The sequence below is a fragment of the Protopterus annectens genome, chromosome 12.part0, assembly GCF_019279795.1.
Source record: "Protopterus annectens isolate FY-2018-M chromosome 12.part0, PAN1.0, whole genome shotgun sequence".
NCBI lineage: Eukaryota > Metazoa > Chordata > Ceratodontiformes > Protopteridae > Protopterus > Protopterus annectens.
Genome location: NC_056746.1, coordinates 577,868,500 through 577,894,421, shown reverse-complemented (window position 1 = coordinate 577,894,421; position 25,922 = coordinate 577,868,500). Strand labels below are relative to the sequence as shown.

The following is a 25,922-nucleotide window of genomic DNA, read 5'->3' as shown; positions in this document are numbered from 1 at the left end:
TATCACTCTTACATGCACCACTGATGATAACATCTGTGAATACACATCTGGCATTCACAAAAGACATGTCCACATATAATCCAGAAACACACAGAGGCTGTGAGCAGCAGAGGAAACATAACTGACACACAGATACATATTCTGCAATGGTGTGTACACCTGTGAGGTATTGTGCACAGTACATGCCAGGGTGCTGAACAGATGCACAGCAATGCTGTGGACATGGGTGCAGTGTGTTCCAGGGGGAGGGCCATCACCTACTAACAGACGCCATGCATCACAGCCATGTATTATGTTGGTAATGGGGATTAACAACAGTTGCACTGCATGTTGTTGAACACCACATATCCTGCATGCTGACGTGTGTAATTACAGGTTTGTGTGTGATACTGTACTGCACCATCATCTGCTATTGTGTGTGTTATGGGAGTGCTAAAGTTGTTTGTAGGTGCTGTCTGGTGGAGTGCATGGGTTGTTATGTATGTGCATATGTCTGTGTGTGTGGCCATGTCTGCACGTGTGTGTGTGTATGTGTGTGTGTGTGTGTGTGTGTGTGTGTGTGTGTGTGTGTGTGTGTGTGTGTGTGTGTGTGTGCATGTACTGTTTAGTGGTGATGTACAAATCTTACAGTCTGTTCCCTGTTTTCCCCTCACAGGTGGCGAGGTGTGGCTGGGTCCCTCCCGTAGGGAATCTGATGTCACTGATACAGACAGTGACCATGAGGATAGGTGTGTTGACTGCACAGGCAGGGTCATCAGGGGCTGCCGCTGGGCCACCAATTGACATCCTACAAGTATCCACCCCATCCATGCACAGTCACACTGCCTCTACATACCTCATCACTGTTGGCCTTAGCTGAGGGACAGTCTATGGTTGATACTGGCCAGGACGGTGTGGTATCTATGGCAAATGTGTCATGACACAGCAGCCATAGCCAGATGTCCAGTGGGGTACAACATAGGCAGATGTTCAGGGGTTCTTGTTGGAGCACTGCTGGTCATCATGCCCCTGGCAGATGTGCCACATCTACATCTTCCACATGCATGTTCCAGGCTGTCATGGAGGCACAGGCATGAATGGAATGGTAAACCAGACAGGGTGCTGACTACCTGGGCTGGATGATATGTTTGTGAAAATATCATGATTATGCATATCTGCTATGTCTTAGTGGTAAATCACTTTGTGTATGGGGTGTAGGGTCCTGGTTTCGAGCCTTGTAGGAGCTGCTCATTTTGCTGCTGGGCAGAATGGGCCATTGGTTACAGAGTGATTAAGGCACTTTAGGGCAGTTGTAAGTGGGTTTGCACAGGTTTGCACAAAAGTAAGCACTGCTAACCTCTGATTACAGTGTCTTATACTCTGTTAGCTTCTATATTGCTTAACCTGTGTAGGCACTGCTTGGTTCCACACAAACCTGTGCAAACCTGCTTACAACTGCTTTAAAGTGCCTTAATCACTCTGTATCCAACAGGCTGTGTTCTGCCATGCAACAAAATAAACAGCTCTTGCGAGCCTTGAACCCAAGGACCTTGCACACTTTAGACAGGGTGATTTATCACTAAGCCATGACAGATACAAAGAAATTCCATGTTTTCACAAACATATCATCCAGTCCTGTCATGCAACAGTACAGAGAATGTATACCAACACCTAGATGTCTGTGTGTGTAACTATATTAATATCTAAACAGAAACAACATATCTATATATGTATATATATATATATATATATATATATATATATATATATATATTATTTATTTCATTTTATTTTACATTTGTTAACCGTGATAGTCCAACTGGATGCATGTCCATTTTCAGCGGAGGCCCGGGGAGAAAAGCTCCAAGGGTAAGCAGATACAGCATTACATAATACCAGCATTACATATTACAAACAGACTATTTACAGAGATTACATAAGTAAGCAAGTTAAACAAGTTCCACAGGTTACAGTTAATCCTGAGCACAAGTCAGGATTAAATTAAATTACACAGTAAACTGGTTAACAGATTTTTACACATTCTAGAAAGAGTTAGCCAGGCTTGATACATTGACATAGCCAGTTAAATGACAAATGTTGTTTGAGTCTAGTTTTAAATTGACCTAAGGTGGAAAGTAAGGTAATATCAGCTGGAAGAGAGTTCCAGGATCTACTTACAGAGTTTGCAAAGAGAGAATCACCGACTGTGTTATTAATTTTGCTAGTCTGAATTAGTAGTTTGTTAGAGGATTGAAGCAGTCTAGGACTGTTATAGGGGGTGATAACATTTTTAAGTGCAGGAGTATTGTCCAGATTATAGAGGATTTTATAGGCCATAATCAGTTGGTTATACTGGATTAGGCTGGGTAGTTCAAGCCAACCAAACTGATTTAGATTGATGCAATGATGTGTCCTAAAAGGCAGCCCAGTGGCAAACCTGGCAATGTGGTTGTAGCAAATTGAGAGTTTGTTAAGGACAGTCTTGTTCAAATTTGAAAGTAGAAGGAATGCATACAGAAGGGTTGAAAGAAGGTGAGAGCGAGCTATGGCAATTTTAGCTGGAGGGGTTAGGAAGGCTTTTATTCTGTAAAGTGACCCTAGTTTTTATTGATGGTTTTGATAGTTTGGTTAACATGTAGGTCAAATTTTAGATTATTGTCTATGATGACACCTAATAGTTTTGTAGATGGGTCAGGGGAGATTATTGTGCCATCATTTGATTTTATGGTAAAGGTGAAAGCGGTAGACCTATGTGTTGGTGAAAATAACAGCATTTTAGTTTTTTTGGGATTTAGGATCAGACGATGTTCAGAAAGCCAGTTTTCTATTGTGGTCTAGGTAGCTGACCATAACTCTACTGGAGATGTGGCTGAGCAAATCAGAGTAGAGTCATCAGCATATTGGATACAGCTGACTTTTGGGATGACAGTATAAAGGTCGTTAATGAAGATGGAGAACAGCAAGGGCCCTAGTATAGAGCCTTGTGGTACTCCGAGGGTGTTAAGTAGAAGGTTAGAGAGTTTGTTCTGCCAGAGGACAGCCTGCTGTCGACCATTCAGGTAGGACTGAAACCATTGGAGGGCTCCAGTATCTAGACAGAATGTTTGCAGGGTGTGGATTAAAAGTTGGTGATCAACCATATCGAATGCCTTGGAAAGATCCAAAAAGAGGGCTGAGGATATATAATTATTGTTGTGATTATGGTTTATGGTGTTAGTAAAGGCTAGGAGGGCTGAAGTAGTGCTGTGATGAGGACGGAAGCCATTCTGAGTGTCTGCCATAAGGCGATTTTGGATTAGGTGGTGCATGAGTTGTCTATGAATACATTTTTCCATAATCTTTGCAAGTGGAGAGAGTATAGCTATTGGCCTATAATTGGAGAATTCAGTAGAGCTGCCTCCTTTGTGAAGTGGGATTACATAGGATATTTTTCAGATGGTGGGAATTTTAGCTTCTACTATGATTCGATTGATTAGTATTGAGACAGGGTAAGCAATAGCATCAGCTGATTTTTGTAGGTACTCGGCAGGGAGTTGATCAGCAGAAAGTGTACTGGGTTTTAATTTTTTGATCAAGGTACGGATAAGTGAAGTGGCGACTGGTTGGAAGCTGAACGCAAGTAGGTTTCTAGGGGTGCTACTTTCAGGACCAGGGGAGCTAGGAGGTAGTTGGCTAGCTAGGGCTTGAATTGTCTCAGTAAAGAATTGGTTAAAACTATCAGAAACATCTTCAGGGGTTTTATCAATAGTAGTAGCAGGAATTGGGGTTGAAGTTTGTCCAGGATGTAGTAGATTATTTAAACCTGCCCAAAACTTCTGAGGGTTATTTTGATTTACTGTCTGTAAATTACAGTAGTATTGTTTTTTTGTCTTGTAAAATTGATTTTTGGTTTCGTTCCTGGATTGCCTGTACTTACTGTGATCTTGAGGGTCTTTAAAAGAACGCCATAAAGCCTATGCTTTGTTTCTAAGGGTAATTTTGAGTTTAGACTCTGTAGAAAGCCATGGTGCAGTTTTTGCCTTGGTTCTCTTTGAATGAACAGGTGCATGCAAATCAAGGATCTCAAGAAATTTGTTGTTAAAGTATGCTACTGCTTCCTCTAAGGGGAGGTGTTTTAGAATAGACCAATTACATGAGTTTAGTTCTTGTTGGAATTTGGCAGGGTCAAAGTTTTTATTGTTTCTAACCTTTCTGAATAAGGGTTGTTGGGAATTAATGGTTTTGTGCTTAATTACATATGTGAGAAGGTGAACGCTTAGGCCATTAAGGAGGGTACCAGAGGTGTACAGTTGGGGTGACTGTTTATGAGTACCCAGTCAAGTATACTTTCTTTTTGGTTGGGTTTACCTATCCTGGTAGGGGTGGATATGATTTGTGTAAATGCATGCAGGTTAATATGGGTGGTTGGGGATTCTAAGGAACAGGTGCCCCAGTCTATGTTAAAGTCTCCAAGTAGTAGGGTTTCTTGGGGGTAGTGACATGATAACCAGTGCAGGATATCTTCAAACGTAGATATATTGTTACCTGGGGGAATGTACATACAGATGATATTAATGCATATATTTTTATTAAGTTGCAATTTGGTGGCAAGAATCTCTGAGTTATTAATCTGAGGAGGTTGTATTACATCTATGGTGACATTCAACTCAGATTTATAGAGTACAGCTACCCCACCCCCCTTCCTCGAAGCACGATCCAGCCTGTGTATGTTGTACCCAGGTGGTAACACTTCATTGTCTTTAGTGTTAGGTTTTAACCAGGTTTCGGATAAACCAAAAAAGCAGGAAACAAACAAGCGAACAAAGCTCCAGTCCACCAAGAACACAAGCCCAAAAGTTCCTTAACGCGTTTTTATTAATTTTGCACAAGTAAAAGCAGCGCCAAAAACGCAGTGTGGCTCCTTCAGAGGACGTTTTTAAAAGAATACAAAAAGGACCACCCTCTTTATAGGAGTTGCTATTTACTTAATTAGTAAGCAATTGAAGAAGCTTAGTTAAAAAGACAGGCACAAAAAACCTCGCCTGCTGTTACATTTACCCTTAAAAAATTGCATTCAAAGTGCAATAAACAATTATTTTGCACATCAGAAGCATATGTTATGCACTCTAAACGAAATAAAACATATAAGTAATCTAAAACAAGAAATATATGTAATAACAATATATCGAAAAAATGTGTGTAATATAACAAATAAAAAATGTAAAAATGTTTCTAAAGAAACAACACAACTCACTCTAGCTAACTTCAGGCAGTAAGGAAACCCTTTTGTAATACAATAAAAGAAGTCAAATAACTAAAAATTAGAAATTGCAGCAATACTAACTGCACAAACTTACTCTACCTAGAATGCAATCTTATAATGTATCTGACTAAATAGTTCATATACATTAAGAATACTTAAAAATGGAGAATATAAATACTGACTATACACAAAATGATTTATATTAAAGGCTTTTTTGTGTGAAAACAAGTGCAGTACTAGCAATACTAGAAAGTGACAAGCCAAATGGGTAAGTTTGTGCATATATCGATATATTGTTATTACATATATTTCTTGTTTTAGATTACTTATATGTTTTATTTCGTTTAGAGTGCATAACATATGCTTCTGATGTGCAAAATAATTGTTTATTGCACTTTGAATGCAATTTTTTAAGGGTAAATGTAACAGCAGGCGAGGTTTTTTGTGCCTGTCTTTTTAACTAAGCTTCTTCAATTAAGCTTACTAATTAAGTAATTAGTAACTCCTATAAAAATGGAGGTACTTTTTGTATTCTTTTAAAAAACTCCTCTGAAGAAGCCACACTGTGTTTGTGGCGAAAACGCTGCTTTTTACTTGTGCAAAATTAATAAAAACGCGTTAAGGAACTTTTGGGCTTGTGTTCTTGGTGGACTGGAGGTTTCGGATAAACAGAGAATCTCAGGGGAGTGGACATCCAGAAGTGCATGCAATTCATGTACCTTGTTATTAATGCTTCTAATATTGAGATGACAGACTAGGAGAGAGTTAGTTGGCCTATTAATTGTAGGTTTGTAGCTTAGATTACAAGTAGAGGGGGTATGTGTATCTGAAGTGAGTGGGCCAGAGTTGGGGTGAATATCACCACCAAGTATTAGGTTGAGTCTATACTTGGTGATGAACTTCAGGAATTTGTTTATTAGTTTGTGGTAGTGTTTGGATCTAGAGTTAATGTGCCTGGGGTTGAGATGTTGATAGACTGAACAAGATGTTGGATAGGATCTGGTACTGTAAGTATGGTTGAAGGTGGAAGGATTTACAGCTGGGTTGATAGTATGGCCTTTTGGGACCTGAAATCCCGTGAGAAACTGGTTTTCATATAAGGTAAGGAGGTATGGTGTGAACAAGAGGGGTAGTAAAGAGGAGTATATCATTATATGTGATTCAGCTAGTGAGTGAAGGAACTGTTTTACCTGGTGATGCAACACCAGAAGATAGAGTGGTGAGGTAAAGGTACTGGAAGGGGGATGGGAGAATGCCAGATGAAAGCTAATAGGTGCTATTAAAATGTAGGTAGTAGAATGGGGGTGGGTGGAATTATCCCAGATGAAAGCAGATAGGATCTAGAAAGTGGGGGAGTGGCTATAGTAATATAAATTTAGAGATACTGGGGGCGGGAGGGAATTGGGGGCAGGGAGGGAGCGAAGAGAGCCCATAGCGAGGCTTAATGTAGCGGACTATTGCAGTTTACAAGGTTTCCTAAGGTGTCCTAAAGCTATAAGGTAAGTATTACAGCTCTTAATGTAAGAGTCAATTTACTTCAGTTACAGGGGAAGGAGGCAACCATTCAAGTAGAAACAAAGAGCCCTATATGGTGACCTGCTTAATTACAAAGCACTGTAAGTGAAAGCTTAACAAATGCTTTTTGTGTGTAACCTACTCTGTTTAAATGTTGAGAGAAACTGATTGCAGTCCTGTAGACACTGTTTTGTATGGAACTGTAGAGTTCAATCTGTTTAAATGTTGAGAGAAACTGATTGCAGTCCTGTAGACACCGTTTTGTAGGGAACTGTAGAGTTCAATCTGTTTAAATGTTGATAGAATCTGATTGCAGTCCTGTAGACACCATTTTGTAGGGAACTGTAGAGTTCAATCTGTTTAAATGTTGAGAGAAACTGATTGCAGTCCTGTAGACGCCGTTTTGTAGGGAACTGTAGAGTTCAATCTGTTTAAATGTTGAGAGAAACTGATTGCAGTCCTGTAGACACCGTTTTGTAGGGAATTGTAGAGTTCAATCTGTTTAAATGTTGAGAGAAACTGATTGCAGTCCTATAGACACCGTTTTGTAGGGAACTGTAGAGTTCAATCTGTTTAAATGTTGAGAGGAACTGACTGCAGTCCTGTAGACACTGTTTTGTAGAGAACTGTAGAGTTCAATCTGTTTAAATGTTGAGAGAAACTGATTGCAGTCCTGTAGACACTGTTTTGTAGGGAACTGTAGAGTTCAGTCTGTTTAAATGTTGAGAGAAACTGATTGCAGTCCTATAGATGCCGTTTCGTAGGGAACTGTAGAGTTCAATCTGTTTAAATGTTGAGAGAAACTGATTGCAGTCATGTAGACACCGTTTTGTAGGGAATTGTAGAGTTCAATCTGTTTAAATGTTGAGAGAAACTGATTGCAGTCCTATAGACACCGTTTTGTAGGGAACTGTAGAGTTCAATCTGTTTAAATGTTGAGAGGAACTGACTGCAGTCCTGTAGACACTGTTTTGTAGAGAACTGTAGAGTTCAATCTGTTTAAATGTTGAGAGAAACTGATTGCAGTTCTGTAGACACTGTTTTGTAGGGAACTGTAGAGTTCAATCTGTTTAAATGTTGAGAGAAACTGATTGCAGTCCTGTAGACACCGTTTTGTAGGGAACTGTAGAGTTCAATCTGTTTAAATGTTGAGAGAAACTGATTGCAGTCCTGTAGACGCCGTTTTGTAGGGAACTGTAGAGTTCAAACTAAGTCACACCAGGTCAGCCAAGGGGCGAAGAGAGAGGGAAATCCTAAGCACCTAGATTTGAAATATATATATATATATATATATATATATATATATATATATATATATATATATATATATATATATATATATATATTTCTAACACTATATACATATATATCAATATATATGCACATATATACATGCATATGCCAAAATTAGCACATATATGTGTCTACACCTCTATGTCTACATATACACAGCACGTTACATATGTGTACACAGATATATATCTATGTAGGTATATACGGACATAGTTATATACATGTTAGCATATATCTATATATCTATATATATATATATATATATATATATATATATAGGTATATATGGCCATACATCTATAGATAGCAATGGCAGATTAACAAAAACACATATGTCCACATGCACTGTTAATGGGGTTGAGAGGCCCCACACACTATACGTCTCATACAAATAGGCATCCCCCACAGCCAAACACGTGTGCCCTGCAATACACTACCAAGTACAGTCTGCCACCCATAGGAAATGTAATATGTGGAAGCCATCAACATCCCCTAGATACAGATATACAGACAGAGATATGCAGATACAGATATATCTATCTATATATATATATATATATATATATATATATATATATATATATATACATGTGACTACACATACACATGCAGATATATGTACAGTAAGATACATATGTAGAAGGTGCACAATATGGAACAGCCACTACGCCTACAGTAAGCACCTAAACAACTGGACACTGTATGGGCCACCCATACAAATGTCAATCGTTGCCTGCAACATATACCCATACAGAGGTCATAGGAAAGACACCACACACAGGTTTGCAGAAATGGGAAACCTTTCATTGTGTACTAGTACAGTTCTATATGCCTTGTCATATAGCTGTTCAGACACTGACAACCATATAAACAGAGTACTGCAACTTTGAAACAGTTACACTAATACAGTAGTCTGGAAAGGTTCACAACTGTTGCTGTCCAGGCCAAGCCCTTCAAATTGTACAATAGTGAACACAGACTGGACCACAGGATACCAAACAATCAACAGTATGTACTGCAGGTGTGTAGTTCAGCAGACTCTATCTACACTCTGTACAAACTCAGTAGGTGGTAAAGACGTTATGTGATCACATGTGTTATCACTGTTACATAACAAGGCATGACTGACACCATCACAAGCACACCAACAAACAGAACAGTCTGTATGGCAGGAGGCAGTAGGCTTGCAGTATCCCAATTCATGTAAGTAATGTAAATATAGGTGAAGTACACGGTACTGTACATCCAGATACCTTGCGGCAGCTCACCCCTGATACCCCCACATTTTGTAAAAGCCTAGGTCATTTTTGGTGCTCCCCACCTAGACTCAATAATACAGGGCCATATACCACTGTTACACACACTGGCCTCTGGAGTGCATAAGGGAACACATGTATTGTGTAGGTGATGCCCACACATATATGGCCCCAGCCCCACTGTATGTGTGGGGAATACAACAGCAGTGGATTAATGGCAGCAATGGCAGTGTGATATACTCACAACCCACTACAGAACAACCCTCAACAGCATGACATATGTGCGAAGCTTGGTATGTAAATGGAGAACAGAGGCTGAAACACAGGCACATATGTGGAACACTGTTGCCATACACTAAGCAAGTTGCTGGTGTTACAGGATGGTCTGCAACATACCCTTAGTCAGGGAATTGAGGTTAGAAACAGAAATGGATTTAGCCATGTACTGATAGCACTCAACACACACACTGCCAGTGTAATATCTGCCACAAGACCTGTGTTATGGATAGACAACACATGATAGGCATACCTCTGTCCAGCAAGAGGATAGGCCCACAGTAGTGAGCTATGCAGACAGACTGCATTCCAAGGTAAACTAGTATGTACACACACCCTGTAACACCAGTACAATACAATGCATAACAAAACTCTACTCACAGTCTGTCTGTAGTTCCTGATCCTCCTACAAATATGTGGCCACCCTGAGTTTGCAGGTTTTCCTGTAAGAGGTATTGCTACCTGCTGTCTGTAACACTGATGCCCACACACAGGACGGATGTCCATCATACAGGAAATGTTAAGGGGCCCCACCCACATGCTGTAGGGATTTATAGTGGGTGGTTGACATGACAGTAGTAATTGGGAGTAGTACACATGTGTAATCATATATATAGCTATCTGGATAAGTATATGTATATATATTTCTACCATATGCCCTGGACATGGAGTGTAGCCCTACCCCAGCCCTTATAGTCCCAAAGTCTTAGTGCAAGGGTATGTCAGGTATGTATAACAGGTATATTAGTAGACTATTGCTACTGTCATTGGGATTGTCTTCACAGACATGGTGTGTGTGGAAGGTCACATCTGCATGTGTGCCTTGGCTACTGACAGACATCCTAAGGAAATCATTGTAAAGTACCGCTGCTAGCATGTAATGTCCCTGTGGAGTGCAGCAGAGATATTGGCCAATATATGTGGAACTTTGGACACACCCTGTACAGTCCAGAAGTATACACATAATCGCTATGTGCACAACATGAGTACCGGGCCAGACAATATGGATGTAGACAGCCATGTAGATGGGTATAACACATAATGACTGGTATACATTTGCCACCATAGGTTTTGCATTCACACACTTCTGTCTGGCCTGACACAGAATGACTGCTGGTTCAAGGGTACCATGGACACATACTACCCACTAGATATTCACATACATCTGTACAGCATCCCACTGCTCTGTCTGACATGCATGACTGTTAAGGGAGGCTCGGCAGCAATACATCTGGCAAGTATCTGCACATGACATCTCACTGGGTAATTACACTAAGCTGCTAGGCATGTAACAATGCACTGTGCAGATTACAGGCAGACTGGCTCAACACTGGCCTACATCTCCTATGGGGGAATGCACATGTACCTGCATACATAGCAGGCTCAACAGGCATGTCACAGCACAGGGTAAGATACACCTGTGTGAAAGTGCATAACCACAACCAATGTGAATGCAGCCACAGCCACATATGGTAAGCCAGCATAATATTACAGTATCTGGACTATCTGTTCTACATCAACCTCATATGTGCCACTCACAGAATGACCTTACATATACTGGCCTGCTACACAGTTTGGTTTGATGTCTGTCTGTGGTATGGGACATGTGTGTGTATGGCCCTACAAACATGTACGCCAAAATGGTACCATACAGTGGGGCAGCAGGTAACATCAGATAGAAGGGGAACTAGAACAATGAAACCTACCACAGTCTGTAAACAGGCTACAGTACATATTAACACTACACACACTGCCGACATTCACCATCACTACACAGACCTCAGTACTGTACAAACATCAACAGAACATCCAGGCTATGTCATGAAATATAATCCCTACTGTACATAACATATGTAGCAATCAGATATATCACTGGTTTGTTATCAGATATGATGTACAGCACATATGCACCACTTCATGTACGACATATGTACAAAGGTTGACAGAGATGTGGCTGACAGCACATACACAGGGCCAATATAGTCATGTTGCTGTGATAACCTCATACTTTTACCATTGTAATGGGGTTTGTTGCAACATATGTCCTATGAGGGATATGAAGTCAGTAACTGTCAGGGCCTTCACCATCTACAGACTGCAATCCTCACACTACCTTCTGCATTCCACAGATAGATGCTCCATGGCTAACACATGAAACCAAAGGCACAACACTGCCTCAGTCTGCAGATGACCCTGCAGATGGGGTTTCCTCATATACATGGAACTGACATGGCAGGTATTGCGACATGTATGACAGCCATATCCAGACAAGCACTGTTAAACCAACATTACTCCAAATGCAGTATAGCAACACTTACAGTCTGTAGTCAGGTCAAGCACATCCCCCTCCTGTTTGTTACCATTTTTCCACAGTGTATGTTGTTAGAGGTACATCCCCAATCTGAGATGCTGTTTGCCAAACAACATATCTAGTCTCTGCTCACAGTGAATGAAAAGGGCCAACACCACCATGATGTTCCTAGATTTTGGAGTGTGTTTCCATGCAATTGGCTATGGGAATGTTACCACAGCTGTTCCACATGCAATCAGCTAGGGGAGGGCTGCAATTCATGCAGAGGCCATCAGCTGATCATGAGCATCACTTAAAATACACATGCTGCTGCCTAAGCAAAGCAGGTGTGGGTCTCCACATCCACCAGAGAGGGAGTGGGGGAGGCAGACAGAGGCAAATACATGTCAGGCAGGGGTGGGAGAGTAAAACTGAAGTATGTTTGTGTCACACACCTACCAGCACAGGGTATCAAACCCCTGACAACTATGTAGTGCTATCACAGTTTGATGCAGTTATTGGATGCACCACATGGGTTACCTGCTGTGGAGCACTCAGAACATATATGTGATGTTGAGTGATATCTGCAACAGGGATATGGTAGCTATATGGTAGGTAACGTACACGTTCCTGTCCGCATGAACAGGTGCCAGCATCAACACAGCCACACTCTCACAGGGACGCACACACATTGACACACTTGGCAGGGCCAGGAGTACAACTCATCACTAGTGGGATTGCCACAACACATCAATGTGCAGGTATCACATGAACCACACGGGTCATATGGAGGTCGTGTGGGCAAAGATTATGAAGAGGTGTCAGACATCAGACAGCATGCTTCAGTATGCCCAGGGGGGTTGTAATGAGTGTGGATGTGGACATATACACCATACAACACACACGAACACACTGGGTGCCAGTACTGACATGCATGGGTGCATGTCCGCACTGGGTGTGGTGGTCAACTGTGCCAGCAGGCTATACAAGAGTAGGTGATGGGTATACCTTGGCATCAGGCCACATGACAATGGTCTGTATTGTGGCTCAGGGCTGTCATTTCTGCATTTACCCACACAGGTGGGTATTGTATCCCCCATCCAGTCACCTGGGTGGCTATTGTGTGTGGCCAATGCTGTGCAACCCCTGCCATGTATGTGTTCCTTACTTCATGACATGGATGGTGTCTAGGATGTGCACACCTCCCACATGCATGTACAGTGACATGTGGAACTGTACCTGGGGTGTCTGGCCCATGTTGCGAACACAGATTATCATCAGATGTGCCAGTCTTGCCCACCTGTGGCAGGTACTGGTAATGGGCAGCAGGTTTACCCTGCACCTACATTGATAGCATGCTAACAGCATTCCCTGGTGCCAGTGGCATCTGTCCACACAGGGCATGTTGTCAGGCATGGTATGTCTGTTGTGGGTCACATGTGATGGCACCACATGTGATGCAGATGTCCATTGGGGAACATGGGGAGGTGCACTGTCTGCATGTACGTGCATATTGGACAGATGGGCAGGGTGACATGCCCTCTGTAGCCTACTGCTATCACTCCACAGTTACTATTGGTGGCCAGTATGCATTGTACTACCCACATATTGGCTGTTGCCTAGGCATGTGTGTGTATGAGACATGGGTTGACAGTGTGCTCTGGGTAATACTGGGGTTGCTAACTGTGATTGTCTGGGCTTGATGTCACATGTATGGGTATGGCTTTGCACCACAGCCTCTTACCTATTTAACATCTGTTATCCCAGTACGGTTGACATTGTGATATATCGTAGGGCCACCATATAAGAAATATGCAAAACCCACTCCACATTGGCCACAGGTGTCATACACTCACCTCTCCACAGGATACAAGTTACAAACACACATACACCTGTCATGTGTGGGAGTAGAACCCCTACCTAATTAGTTTATTACACTACAGCACTACACAGTTATAGTATGTGCCATGGACATTACTAGAGTACTCTTTCCCAAAGTTCTATTTCACAATGAATGACATCAGCAGGCTTACCAAAGTAGGGCATTTCAAATGTACTGTGAGTGAATAGCCTAAAATGCATTGCTCAATACACAGGCAGCGAGACACACACAAAACATCCATAACCAGCATGTGTGTGTATAGAACCCATGCCAGAGATCTATATCACACTACAGCATGGAGCTGTTATAAAACACTCTGTGGGGATTACTAGAGAACTCTTTCCCCAAAGGTGTATTTCACAAGGGATGACATCAGCAGGATTGCCAAAGTAGGGCATTTCAAATGTACTGCAGGTGACTAGCTTATAATGCATTGCTCTGTACTCAGACATTGAAACACAAACAAAACATCTAGAACTGCCATGGTTAGGGATGGAACCCTACCACAGTTCTAAATCACACTCTAGCAGTACAAAGTTACCGGACACGCTCAGAGATTACTGGGCTACAAGGTTCCCAGAGGTGTATTTGTAGGTGGGTGACATCAGCAGCCTTGCCAAAGTTGAGTATATGACTTGTAAGGAGTGTGAGTACTCTAAAAAGCATTGTTCTCTACTCAGTCAGAGACAGACGGACAAACAGACACACACAGTTGCCAGGTCTGGGGTTAGAGCACCTACCTAATTACTTTATCACACTACAGCAGTACGCAGTTACAGGACATGCTACGGAGATTAGTGGGTTACAACTTTCCCAGATTTGTAGTTCTAGGTGGGTGACATCAACAGCCTTGCCAAAGATGAGTATATGACTTGTAAGTACTCTAAAAAGCATTGTTCTTTACTCAGTCAGAGGCAGACGGACACACACACACAGTTGCCAGGTCTGGGGTTAGAACACTTACCTAATTATTTTATTACACTACAGCAGTACACAGTTACAGGACATGCTACAACCTTCCCAGAGGTGTATTTCTAGGTGGGTGACATCAGCAGCCTTACCAAAGTTGAGTATATGACTTGTAAGGAGTATGAGTACTATAAAAAGCATTGTTCTCTACTCAGTCAGAGACAGACAAACACACATGCCAAGTCTGGGGTTATAATACCTACCTAACTACTTTATTACACTATAGCAGTACACAGTTACAGGATGCGCTACAGAGATTACTGGGTTACAACCTTCCCAGAGGTGTATTTCTAGGTGGGTGATATCAGCAGCCTTGCCAAAGTTGGGTATATGACTTGTAAAGAGTGTGAGTACTCTAAAAAGCATTGTTCTCTACTCAGTCAAAAACAGACACACACACACACACACACACACACACACACACACACACACAGAGTTGCCAGGTCTGGGGTTAGAACACCTACCTATTTTATCACACTACAGCAGTATGCAGTTACAGCATGCTGCAGAGATTACTGGCTACAGTTCTCCCAAAGATGTATTTCACATTGGATGACCTCAGCAGGCTTGTCATAGTAGGGCTATGGGGAGGGCGGTGTGTGCATGGGCCATAACCCATTCATCTAGGGGTTGACACACCACATGCGGCCACACACTGAGTCATATGTCACAGGTACGTGTATACAGCTACTAGATGACTACTTCCTTGTACAGTCATGTTTCACAGCTGGCACATGCACCACATAGTCTGTAATGCCGACAGATACTGGTGGCTAGTATTTGCAGTGGGTGACATCTGCACCTCATGTATTTAGGGCCCTTTGGCTGTGTGGGACAGGCCTGGATGGCTCCTTGTCATAGTGACCCTCTTCCACACATCTATATACGTCTACCTTTGGCTTATTTTGGTGTGTTGTCCTGACATATATGTCTGTATTCCTATCCATTGTGTGTGCAAGGCATGAGTGGTGCATACTGACAAGTGTCTGCACTAACAACTGCAACTGCCAGATATGTCTGGTCCACTGGTGTTTGCAAGCATGTGTGAACATGCCCAGTATGACCTTTCAGTATGTTGTTGACTGACATTGCCTTCATTTCTCTAAGTGTGTGAGCATGCCCAGTATGGCTGTCTGTATTGCATGTGTGGATCAAGTGTAGGTAGTTTGTAGTGCGGTGCTGACCTTTGTGTTGTACACTGACAGGTAGCATGATGTGTCTGCAGGGTATCCATCAGTCAGTTGGCATTGACTGTTGCTACATTTCTGCATAGCGGGGGGGACACCTGACTGTTTCTACCTTTCTGCATTTCTACACATGTTTGGGGGGACCACACCTGACTGCTACTATAAGTCTACGTAGGATGGGGGGGGGGCCACACCTGACACTTGTATGCATTTGCTAGGACTATACTGGTATGTCGGGTACTCCATTTCAGTCTATAGTCTTACCTATCATGCTGACTAGAGACATACCAGTGTACTACAGATCTTAGCTTTTAATTACCTACATATTATATTCTGACTTCCTAGCCTTCACAACTGATATCCAACTGCCTGGCCTGCTGTAGTATGTCTGTGTGGGCCTTGTGGGGGGGGTTACCCATAGGCCTCATTTAGAGGCCATAGTACAGCATTTGTTTGTGTTTGTTTACACCTGTCCTGCTGGCTATGACTGTTGTTGGGTATGTGACCCCCCCGACTGGCATGTGTGAGTCACTTACCTTGTGGGTGTCCCAGTACTGAGAGTGGTGCTGCAGAGCTGCCTATGTTGGTTGCACATAGTACACTCCCTATACATGGGTAAGCACAGGTAGTGTCATGTTTGGCATCCCTTTTATTGTATGTGCGAGTCAGAGAGAGGTGGCATTCCCTGGGTCCCTACCGTGTCAGTGCATGTGCTATGCGTTGCCTCTTTGCCAAGGCCAGGGCATACTGGGCATGCCTCCTTCTGCCTACTGGGGCAGGCTCAGATTGTTCCTTCTCTGAGTCACTCTGTGCCTGTGCAGGCCTTGGCAATGGTGGGGGGCTGTGTGGTCCTGCTCCATGCTGTACCTGCTGCAGCTGTTTCTGCAGGATCATATTGTGTAGCATGGCACATACAAGGACAATTTAGGTATACGTAGTTGGTGAGAACTGCAAGGCTCCACCAGAAGTGTCCAGGTATTGGAACCGTAACTTGAGCATCCAAAACACATGCTCTATTATGATTCTTGTTTGTGCGTGTGCCTCATTATGGAGTTCTTGTTCGGGTGTGTGTGCATTTCTGATGGGTGTCATCAGCCACGGCTCCAGTGCATATCCAGCATCCTCCACTAGGTGACCGTGTGAGATGTCCCCAATGGCAATTCTCTGGTACAGCTGCATCAGATGCCAGATGTGGGAATCATGATAGCTTCTAGGGCAGCCAGCACACACATTCATTATTATGCCCTGGGCATTGCACACAACCTGGCAGATGATGGAGGGGAAGCTCTTGTGGTTGATGTAGACCCTACCCCACTCACCGGGTGGTGCTTTGATGCGTATGTGCATGCAGTCTATTGCACCCACTACCTCAGGGTATTCTGCTATTTGGTGGAAGAGACACATATTGCTGGCCAACGCCTCACGGGTGTTGGGGCTATATATATGCTCACTGGCATGTGCTGACATGTCATCCAGGAATTGGTGGAGTACCCTGGATGCTGATGCCTGTGAAATCCCCATCATATCCCGAGTTGGCCTTTGGAAGGTACCTGTAGCTAGTATTCTTAGGCCTACACATACCTTGGTATCCACTGGGATCGGTTCCCTTCTGTTAATTCTGTGTGTGAGGTGTGGCCGGCACAGCTCAACAATTTGCTGTACGAGGTCCCTGTCCACCCTATAATGCTCCACTATCTCCAGCTCATGTAGCCCTTGGTAGGTTACCCTGGGTCTGTACACTCTTCTCCATCTCCTCACTGTGGGCTGGTCGGCAGCATTCACATCCTCACCACCCTCAGCCTCTTGCACATGCTGGTTTATGATAGCAAAAGCAGCCCCTAACATTTTTTGTTTTGCTTTTGTTTTGTAAAATTTTCCCATTTGTATACACTGGTGATGCAGAGTTTTTGGGAAAAAACAAGGGGGAAGGTGTTTACATAGTTTATAGTGGTGTTCTGGCCTGGGATGGGCTGCTGCATCTGTAACTGGCTGATTCTGATACATTTCACCTGCCAGCTATGCTATTTCTACTTCCTTACCTTCCTACTGCTGGTTTTTCTTCCTATTGCCTTCCTGTTTAAGCTCGGGGGCGTGCCGTGCAAACACAGTGCTCAGATGTGAACGGAGCTGCTATTTCCTGTTTTCTTTTTTTTACACCTGGTGCGTGCTGCGTAAACACAAGTACATGATGTAAGCAGGTTTTACAGGATTTTGGCTTGTTCTACCTGTGTACACCATGATTTTCTTGGTGTAAGATAGGACAGCCCTAGACATACCCCCTGCCTTAGCTTAGCTTAGCTAAGGGCAAACACAAGCCACAGTGCTCCAATTAGTTTACAGCATGCCTGACACGCCCCCTTCTGATGTCAGCTATGTCTAGGGCTTACAGTCATGGTTTTCTTAGTCCTACACTCTTAGGTGCAGGCTTGCACTGACAGAGAATCTGGGATTCTCTATCATTCCCCTCATTTGCATAGGATTGCCTGCTAATCCTTAGTTACATGTCCCACACTCAGCCTTCCCCCTTAGCAACCAGTCTGCAATGGCCATGTTGTATTCTGCCTGCCATTGACTATTATGGCAAAATAATGATTTTCTTCTTAATGGTTGTTTTAGTTTTTTTTTTTTTTTTTTAGCCCAATCCCATTTGCGCGCTGCTGCTGCCCTTAGCTTAAAAGGCCGATATCGGCCAAAAAAAACAAAACATGTTAAATATTTCATTTCTACACTGTTTTCCATGCCAATAGCCAATTATATGGCCATTGGCATGGATTACACATCATATGCACACTTTATTTGGGGCTGTCATGCCTCCGTTTTGTAGTTTCCAAAAATGTACTCGGTTACTAACCGAGTACATTTCTGCACACTGCACTCATTCTGCACGGACAGCTGCCAGTTTCCTGGATCACAAATTACCCTCATTTGCATGGTTTTCACCTGCAAATGGGGGTAATTTGCATACAGGAGCTTGGTCCGTGCAGGATTAGTCTAAAAGCTCATGTGCACATCCCAGAAGCTCATTCCTGGATCGCACGTCGGCCATATTGCCGAAAATAGCTCTTAGACTAATCCTGCACGCAATGCAGGGCTTTATAAATCTGGGGGGACTGTCTCATGCTCTGGCAAGGCATATAATGTAGCCATTTATTGATTCTGTTGAAGTTTGCTTCAGTGTATATTCAGCAAAGAGTTTGCATCTTAGACTTCTGTATTTGTACCTCCAAATGGCTATCTCGAGTCTTTGGAATCCAATTACAGCTACATATTGCCATAAGCTATCTATCAAAAAATTTATTTTGAGAATCCTTTAATTTTTCTTAAAAGGAATCATTTTTGCCAATGGAGAATCATGGAAACAGATGAGAAGATTTGCAATCTCCACACTTAAAGAGCTTGGAATGGGCAAAAAGTCTATTGAACACCGAATTCTGGAAGAAAGTATAGCTCTGATAAAAGTATTTGAATCTTTTAAAGGTAAGTCACTCAGACAAGGTTCAACAATCCTGTATTTTGACTTTCAAGTTGCATTAAAGTGCAATTAAAAACAAAGAAATATGTATATAAAGTAATGAGGACAATTTACAGGTTGAATTCAAATCAATTTTCAATAATTTTGTTTAGTTGTTCAATACAGTATTAAAATATTTCATAAACTCAACAAATATTATGTTACATAAATGCATATTTATTCACATGAAAGAAAATCGATCCATCCATCCCACTTACCACTAATCTGCCCATCCATTCTTCATCTTATCCATCTATCCATCTTATTTACCAGCAGTCCATCCATCCATCCATCCACCCATCCATCCATTTTTTAAAGAACTGGTTGTCATGGCAATAGTTGGGTTGGAAGCAAGCTAAGCTGTCAGATATAATTCTTCCAACGTTTCCTAGATAACACCCAGGGTCTCCTTCTAGTAAACCTGACTGACCTGTCTTCCATAGAATGCACTCACATGACATCCTCACAGGATGCTGAAACTACCTCACTAGCTACTGTCGACTGAAAAAAGCAGTAGCTCTATATGGAGAACTGTCTGGATTGCTAAGTCAACAAAACAAGCATTGTATGGGAAATCTAATGCTATTGATCCCATCAATATTTGTGCAAGGGTAAAGAGTTTATTTTTCCATGGCTAGCACTACTGAAGTACCTCACGTGAAATGTTTTGAGGTACACTGTCATATGTCTTCTCCAGGTCCACAAAAATTATGTGGATAGCACTGGCAAACTAATTCCTTTGAGCTATCCAATATCACTTCAAGAATGAAGATAGGATCCCTTTTTCTCATCCAGCATGGAATCCACATTGCTCCTTTAAAAACAAAAGAGTATATATTTCCTCATTTTAGGTAATATTGGGATAAAATAAGTTCCTCTGAGAGTAAACTAAGCTTCAATGCAAGTCAAAAATGAATTTTAATAAAACTATAGTCCAGAAAATGTTTCCTCTGTGATTATTTTCAGGAGCCTAATACCAGGCAGAAACTGGTTATGTAACTGGGATGATGGTAGGAGCAGGGAGAATCCAGCTCTGCTCACATATTCACTAGTTCTGTTTGTTTTGGCTTGGTGTGTTCTGTTCATGAGGTCACTGTTTATAGCATCACCAAACTAGTCCTCTAGTTTACAGTTCTTCTACAGCTTCACATTTCTGGAAGGCTGGTATATCACAACACACTTTGGTTATTATGCATGCACAGTTTATTATTCTGCCATACCTACAATGCCTCTGAATAGACTTGAAATTACAAATATATCAAAACCTGTGTAAAAATTGTGACTCTGCAAAGTGATATCCAGCCATGATTTATGTTTACTGTTTGATAATTGATATTTTTATCTGAATGCTGGATGTACTGAAATGCCCTATTTATACCACATTTATCATTTATTGTAAACGTTTTTGGTTATCTCATCCATATCCTTACCAAAGACAAAAATGTATCTCACCATAGCTCATGCTGACACAAGACCCAACACTGCCTAATAATGTTGGCAGAAACCATTCTGAATTTCATGCAGCAGGCTGTAACTACAACATATATGTATAGTACCTGTAATGGCCATCTCCATGGTTGCATAACCATCACTTAAGGGCACAGCTCCAATCCCACCAGTGCCATGGTAAGGTACCTGTATAGAAGATTTGCTCCTTTTATTCACACATCAGTATAACAACTTGGTGACTGAACAGAAAAAAATAAACATGTGACACCTTGATGAAAACTTAGTAGCATTGTGATACTATGTTGTGCAACTTCATTAAGAAAGTAGTTAGTTAGAACTATTGTGCTATAAAATGCAAATTATTAAGGGTCTCAGTGTAGCACCCTTTTTTATTTTTTATTTTTTGGTCAACCACTATGTCTGACATTAGGTGGCTCCAGTACCAGCTCCCACACCTTGGGTGTCTCCTTGGTGCAACTCACACCAGGAGGGTCTGCCTTCTGAGAGAGCTCCTGTACTTTGAGAACATCTGATCTCCGGGTACAGGCTCTAAGGGAATAAAGTAAACCAGGCACTGAAGAATGGGAGTGGCCAGGTGAGCAGCTGTCATGCCGTGGCATTTCAGTGAGGTTTTCTGTAGGCTCCAACCCCTGCCCCCATATGCTGACATGACATTATACGCACTTGCGAAGGAAATGAGGTAAGGCCTGTAAAGATGTGGCTGCTCTGGACTGTAGAGCAGCCATGCCTTTTCAGCCATCCTGAACGCCCTGCTTGGTGATGTCTTTAAACCCCATATCTCTGCTATGGCTTTATGAGCAATCTGCCCCCATCAGCATGCCCCTCCCCTTCAATGATTAGCATGCCTATCATCATTTGCAGTTGTCCAAGCCACTAACTGAATGTGGGTCATGTGGGCCAAGTCAGGACTTTATCCCTGTACACCATAAAAATTGTCTTTTAACACACTTGCTTTTGACATCAGGAAGGTCATAAGTGCTAGAATCTCACAATTTATATTTCAATACTGATAGTGCACTACACCCACTGAAGAACGGGGTTGCTAGCCTTCCTTATAATTTCATCATTCAGAAGAGATGTTAAATTGAGGCCTCATCCACCTGAGATGGTGGTAGCTGATGTGGATGTCCAAAGGGCAGTTTCAGGTGTTCTCTCCGGTCCAACTGGTGAATCTGGGTATTTTGAGGCAATGTTACAACTTCCTCATGTACACAGACAACCCTCTCCTCCTACCACCAAACACTAATACATGCGAGAGTTGCAATTATACAGCCAAACTGGAGGCTAAGCTCTCTCAACCCAAGACTGGACCAGACAGTCCAGAGGAGAAGGGAATTACTTGCATCACACCACCAGTCTTACATAGACCTATGAAAACAGCACCGACAAAAAACACACATAAATAAACAAAAACATACTCGGAGGCACTAAATAAAAATCTGCAAAAGCAACAGAGACCTCCAAAGCAGACATCCAAGCAACCTCCACCCCCCAACACAAACCATGAAACACATACTTCACAAAACCAGTGTGCCACGCAATCACAGCCCTTAAGGCAAAATAACATACCCAACACAATAGTAATAGGTGACTCTATAGTCAGGCACACTGATATCCCACTCACTAGGCTGAACAAGAAGAAGGTTACTGTTAGCTGCCTGTCAGGTGCCATGATCCTCCACATAAAACAAGCACTCAGGTCACTCCAGAACAAGTACCAATATGACTCTGTCATTGTACATGTTGGTGTGAATGACCTGAGCCATACCTCCCTGGACTACATGAAAAGAGACATGGAAGAGCTCTCTGATCACTTAGCCCAGGCCGGTATGACCCTGACCTTGAGTAGCATCCTGCCCTCACCAAGAATGATGCCATGGTATAAAGAAAAAAATATCAATTTCAACAATTGGCTAAGCTTCTGGTGTCATTCAAAGGGGATCCAGTGTCTGTCAGCCTGGGATGACATGCTCGACATGCCACGCTGCTTTGCTAGAGATGGCTTGCACATGTCAAGCAGAGTGCCTCTTTGGACCTCTTCAAGAGGAACCTTGACTTTGGATGGGGGATGGAGAAAATCCTCCCAGGGATCACGCCAGTCCCCTGCTAGACAGGGGGGTCAGGACAGTAAATAATGTGGGAAGAAATATTCAGGGAATTGTTATGGCTAGGGTTGGTAGCCTAGGGCTGATAGATAGCCTAGTACTAACCTATGAACCTATGAACCCTTAGGCTTTAGAATACTGGCCAAAGCTCTTGCCACTCCCATAGTGCCTTTTTTTAGGCAAGGCTCAAAAGACAAACCCAGCACTGTAAATAGCACAAGTAACAAAAAAACTGACTGTAATGCTACTCAATGCCAGAAGACTAAACCTCAAAATGCACGCACTTGAGGCACTCCTCAGTATGGAGAAAATATATGTGCAGTAACAGAAAACTGGTTTAAGGGTCCAGACAGCACCCCAGCACTACCAGGCTACAACTCATACCATACATTTCAGCCACAAAACCCGGACCGAAATACAAAAGGCAGGGGCGTATCCATATTCATCAAGGATACCCACACCTCCAGGTTAGTGGCACAGCACGATGCTTTAGAGATCATCCACATGCAACTAACAATGGGCAGAACTGCAATTCAAATTGTAGCTTGCTACAGATCACCCTCCATGTCCCAGGACCCCCATTCCGCATTTCTGGAAACACTGGGAAACATAAAGATCCTACCAAACACCCTGACATTGGGTGATTTCAATTACCCAAACATTAACTGGGAGAACTACTCAAGTACTAACTCCCTTGCCCAACATTTCCTAGAATTTATAAACTCAAAAGCCCTGGATAAACTGGTCAACACCCCCACCAGAGGTGACAACATATTGGACCTGGTCATCACCAACATGGGTGACTGGTGTTCCACACTGGAGGTCAACCCCTCGCTGGTTAGATCTGACCATAAACTAATCACTTTGGATATCCACATTCTGCCCCCACCCCTGGTCAATGAAACCACTGTAAAAAACTTTTCAAAAGCAAACTTCACATTACTTAAAACCGAGGTGGAAAGTTTCAAATCCCCCATGCTAAAGGATAACGCTGCCCAAGCTGCAAAATCCTTTACTAATGGACTCTACGGGCACCTGCAAGAATGTATGGATCGTGCTAACCCAAGCAAAACCAAGACTCACTCCTCCAAGAAAAGGAAACCAGTCTGTTGGACCCCTGCCATAAATAAGCTATACAATAGAAGGAGGAAACTAGTACAGAAAAGAGTAAAATCCCAAGAGGGGAAGACATCCCTGATCAGTATCAGCAAGAAACTACGATCCGTCATAAAATCATCCAAGGCTAGCTTCGAAAAAAAAAATTGCCAAGGACTCCAAAGATAATCACAAGGCATTCTTTAGCTATGTCAAGAATCTAAGTGGCAATTCTCAGATCTGCTCAGAGTTAGTGTAGCATGGCACAAAATACACTTGACCGACTGATATCGCCAAGATCCTGGCAGACAGGTTCAGTGCAAACTTCGCCCCCCTCTCACCCCCAAAAGGGCCCAAAACCATGCCAGAAGAATGTAGTGTCCCTGAAATCACAAACACTCAGGTTAAAACAGCCCTCTCCAAAGCCAAAAACAGAGCATCAATGGGACCAGATGGTGTCCCAGGATGCATCCTACATGAGCTCAAAGATGAACTAACCCCTCAACTAAACACACTGTTCAAATTCAGGCTCTCCACAGGCTACGTGCCCATAGAGTGGTGCACAGCAATGGTTATTCCACTCCACAAAGGTGGAGCCACAACAGACCCCGGGATCTATTGCCCTATAAGCCTGACTAGCTTGGTCTGCAAGGCTATGGAGTGCATCATCATGGATCTCATTAACAGAGACATTGACCTCCAAACACTGTACCCTACCCAGTTCGGATTTGGTAAGGGCAGATCATGCCTACTAAACCTGATGGACTTCTTTGAGACAGTTACCAAGGCTATAGGCAAGGAAAAGGTGGTCCACACAGCCTACCTAGACCTCTCAAAGGCCTTCAATACCATTCCCTATTCTGGTATTATAGACAAGCTCACCAGCCTGAACATAAACCCCTACATCACAAGGTGGGTTGCCAACTGGCTCAAGGACAGAACCCACATGGTAAGAGTTGTGGGAGCTAGGTCTGACTCTAAACCGGTTACAAGTGGCATTCCCCAGGGCTCAGTCCTAGGACCCCTCCTGTTCAGCATATACTTCTCAGAGATACAGGCAAGCACAGGAGGACTATGGCTGACCAAGTTCACAGACGACTGCAAACTAGGGGCTATAATTGACTCTCCGGCTGACACAGACATCCACAAAAAGGGTCTCACTGAGACAGATACCTGGTGTCAAAACCATGGCCTCAAGCTAAATGCCAAAATGTGCATAGTCATCCCCTTTGTAAAAAACAAATTACCCACAAACTACCACATAGGTGGTAGCCCCCTAAATATTGAAGACAAAATAAGGGATCTGGGAATACAAGTAGATAGTAATCTCTCCTTTGATAATCACATTGCCAAAGTGGTTAGAAAATCCTTCTATGTGGCCCACCTAATCACAAAAAGGTTTGCATCCAGATCAAAAGAGGTCATTGTACCCCTCTACTCATCACTCATCAGATTCATCATAGAGTACAACGCCCCATTTGGGATGTACCTTACAAGACACCTTAAACAGCTGGAAAGACCATAGAAGTACCTCACCAAGAGGATCATTGGCCTCAGACGGATGCCCTATGCAGCTCAACTGAAGAAACTCCAGCTGTACTCAGTTGCATACCGCCTATTCAGAGGTGATCTCTGCCTGACATACAAGGCCATGGCCAACCCAGAATTGATGGACATGTTCCACCTAAAGAAAACCATATCCCCTTGAGACACATACTCTGGGGATCTAAACCTCACCACAACAATAAATAGGATATGCTGGAGGGATAGATTCATGCCCCAGAGACTTCCCATGCTCTGTAACAAGATTCCAATCTACATTAGGCAGAGCTCCTCACTATCACTCTTCAAG

General features: G+C 42.8%; 1 protein-coding gene across 3 annotated transcripts in view; it reads left to right on the top strand.

Moving 5' to 3' along the window:
* The window catches only part of LOC122816727 (cytochrome P450 2K1-like), a 657,641-nt gene that overhangs the window by 43,435 nt on the left and 588,284 nt on the right, over positions 1 to 25,922 (top strand). For all 3 annotated transcript variants that reach the window (XM_044089718.1, XM_044089719.1, XR_006367097.1), the window contains exon 3: positions 19,217 to 19,366. In XM_044089718.1, coding sequence (XP_043945653.1) covers positions 19,217 to 19,366 — 150 coding nt within the window. The remainder of the gene's footprint in view (positions 1 to 19,216; positions 19,367 to 25,922) is intronic.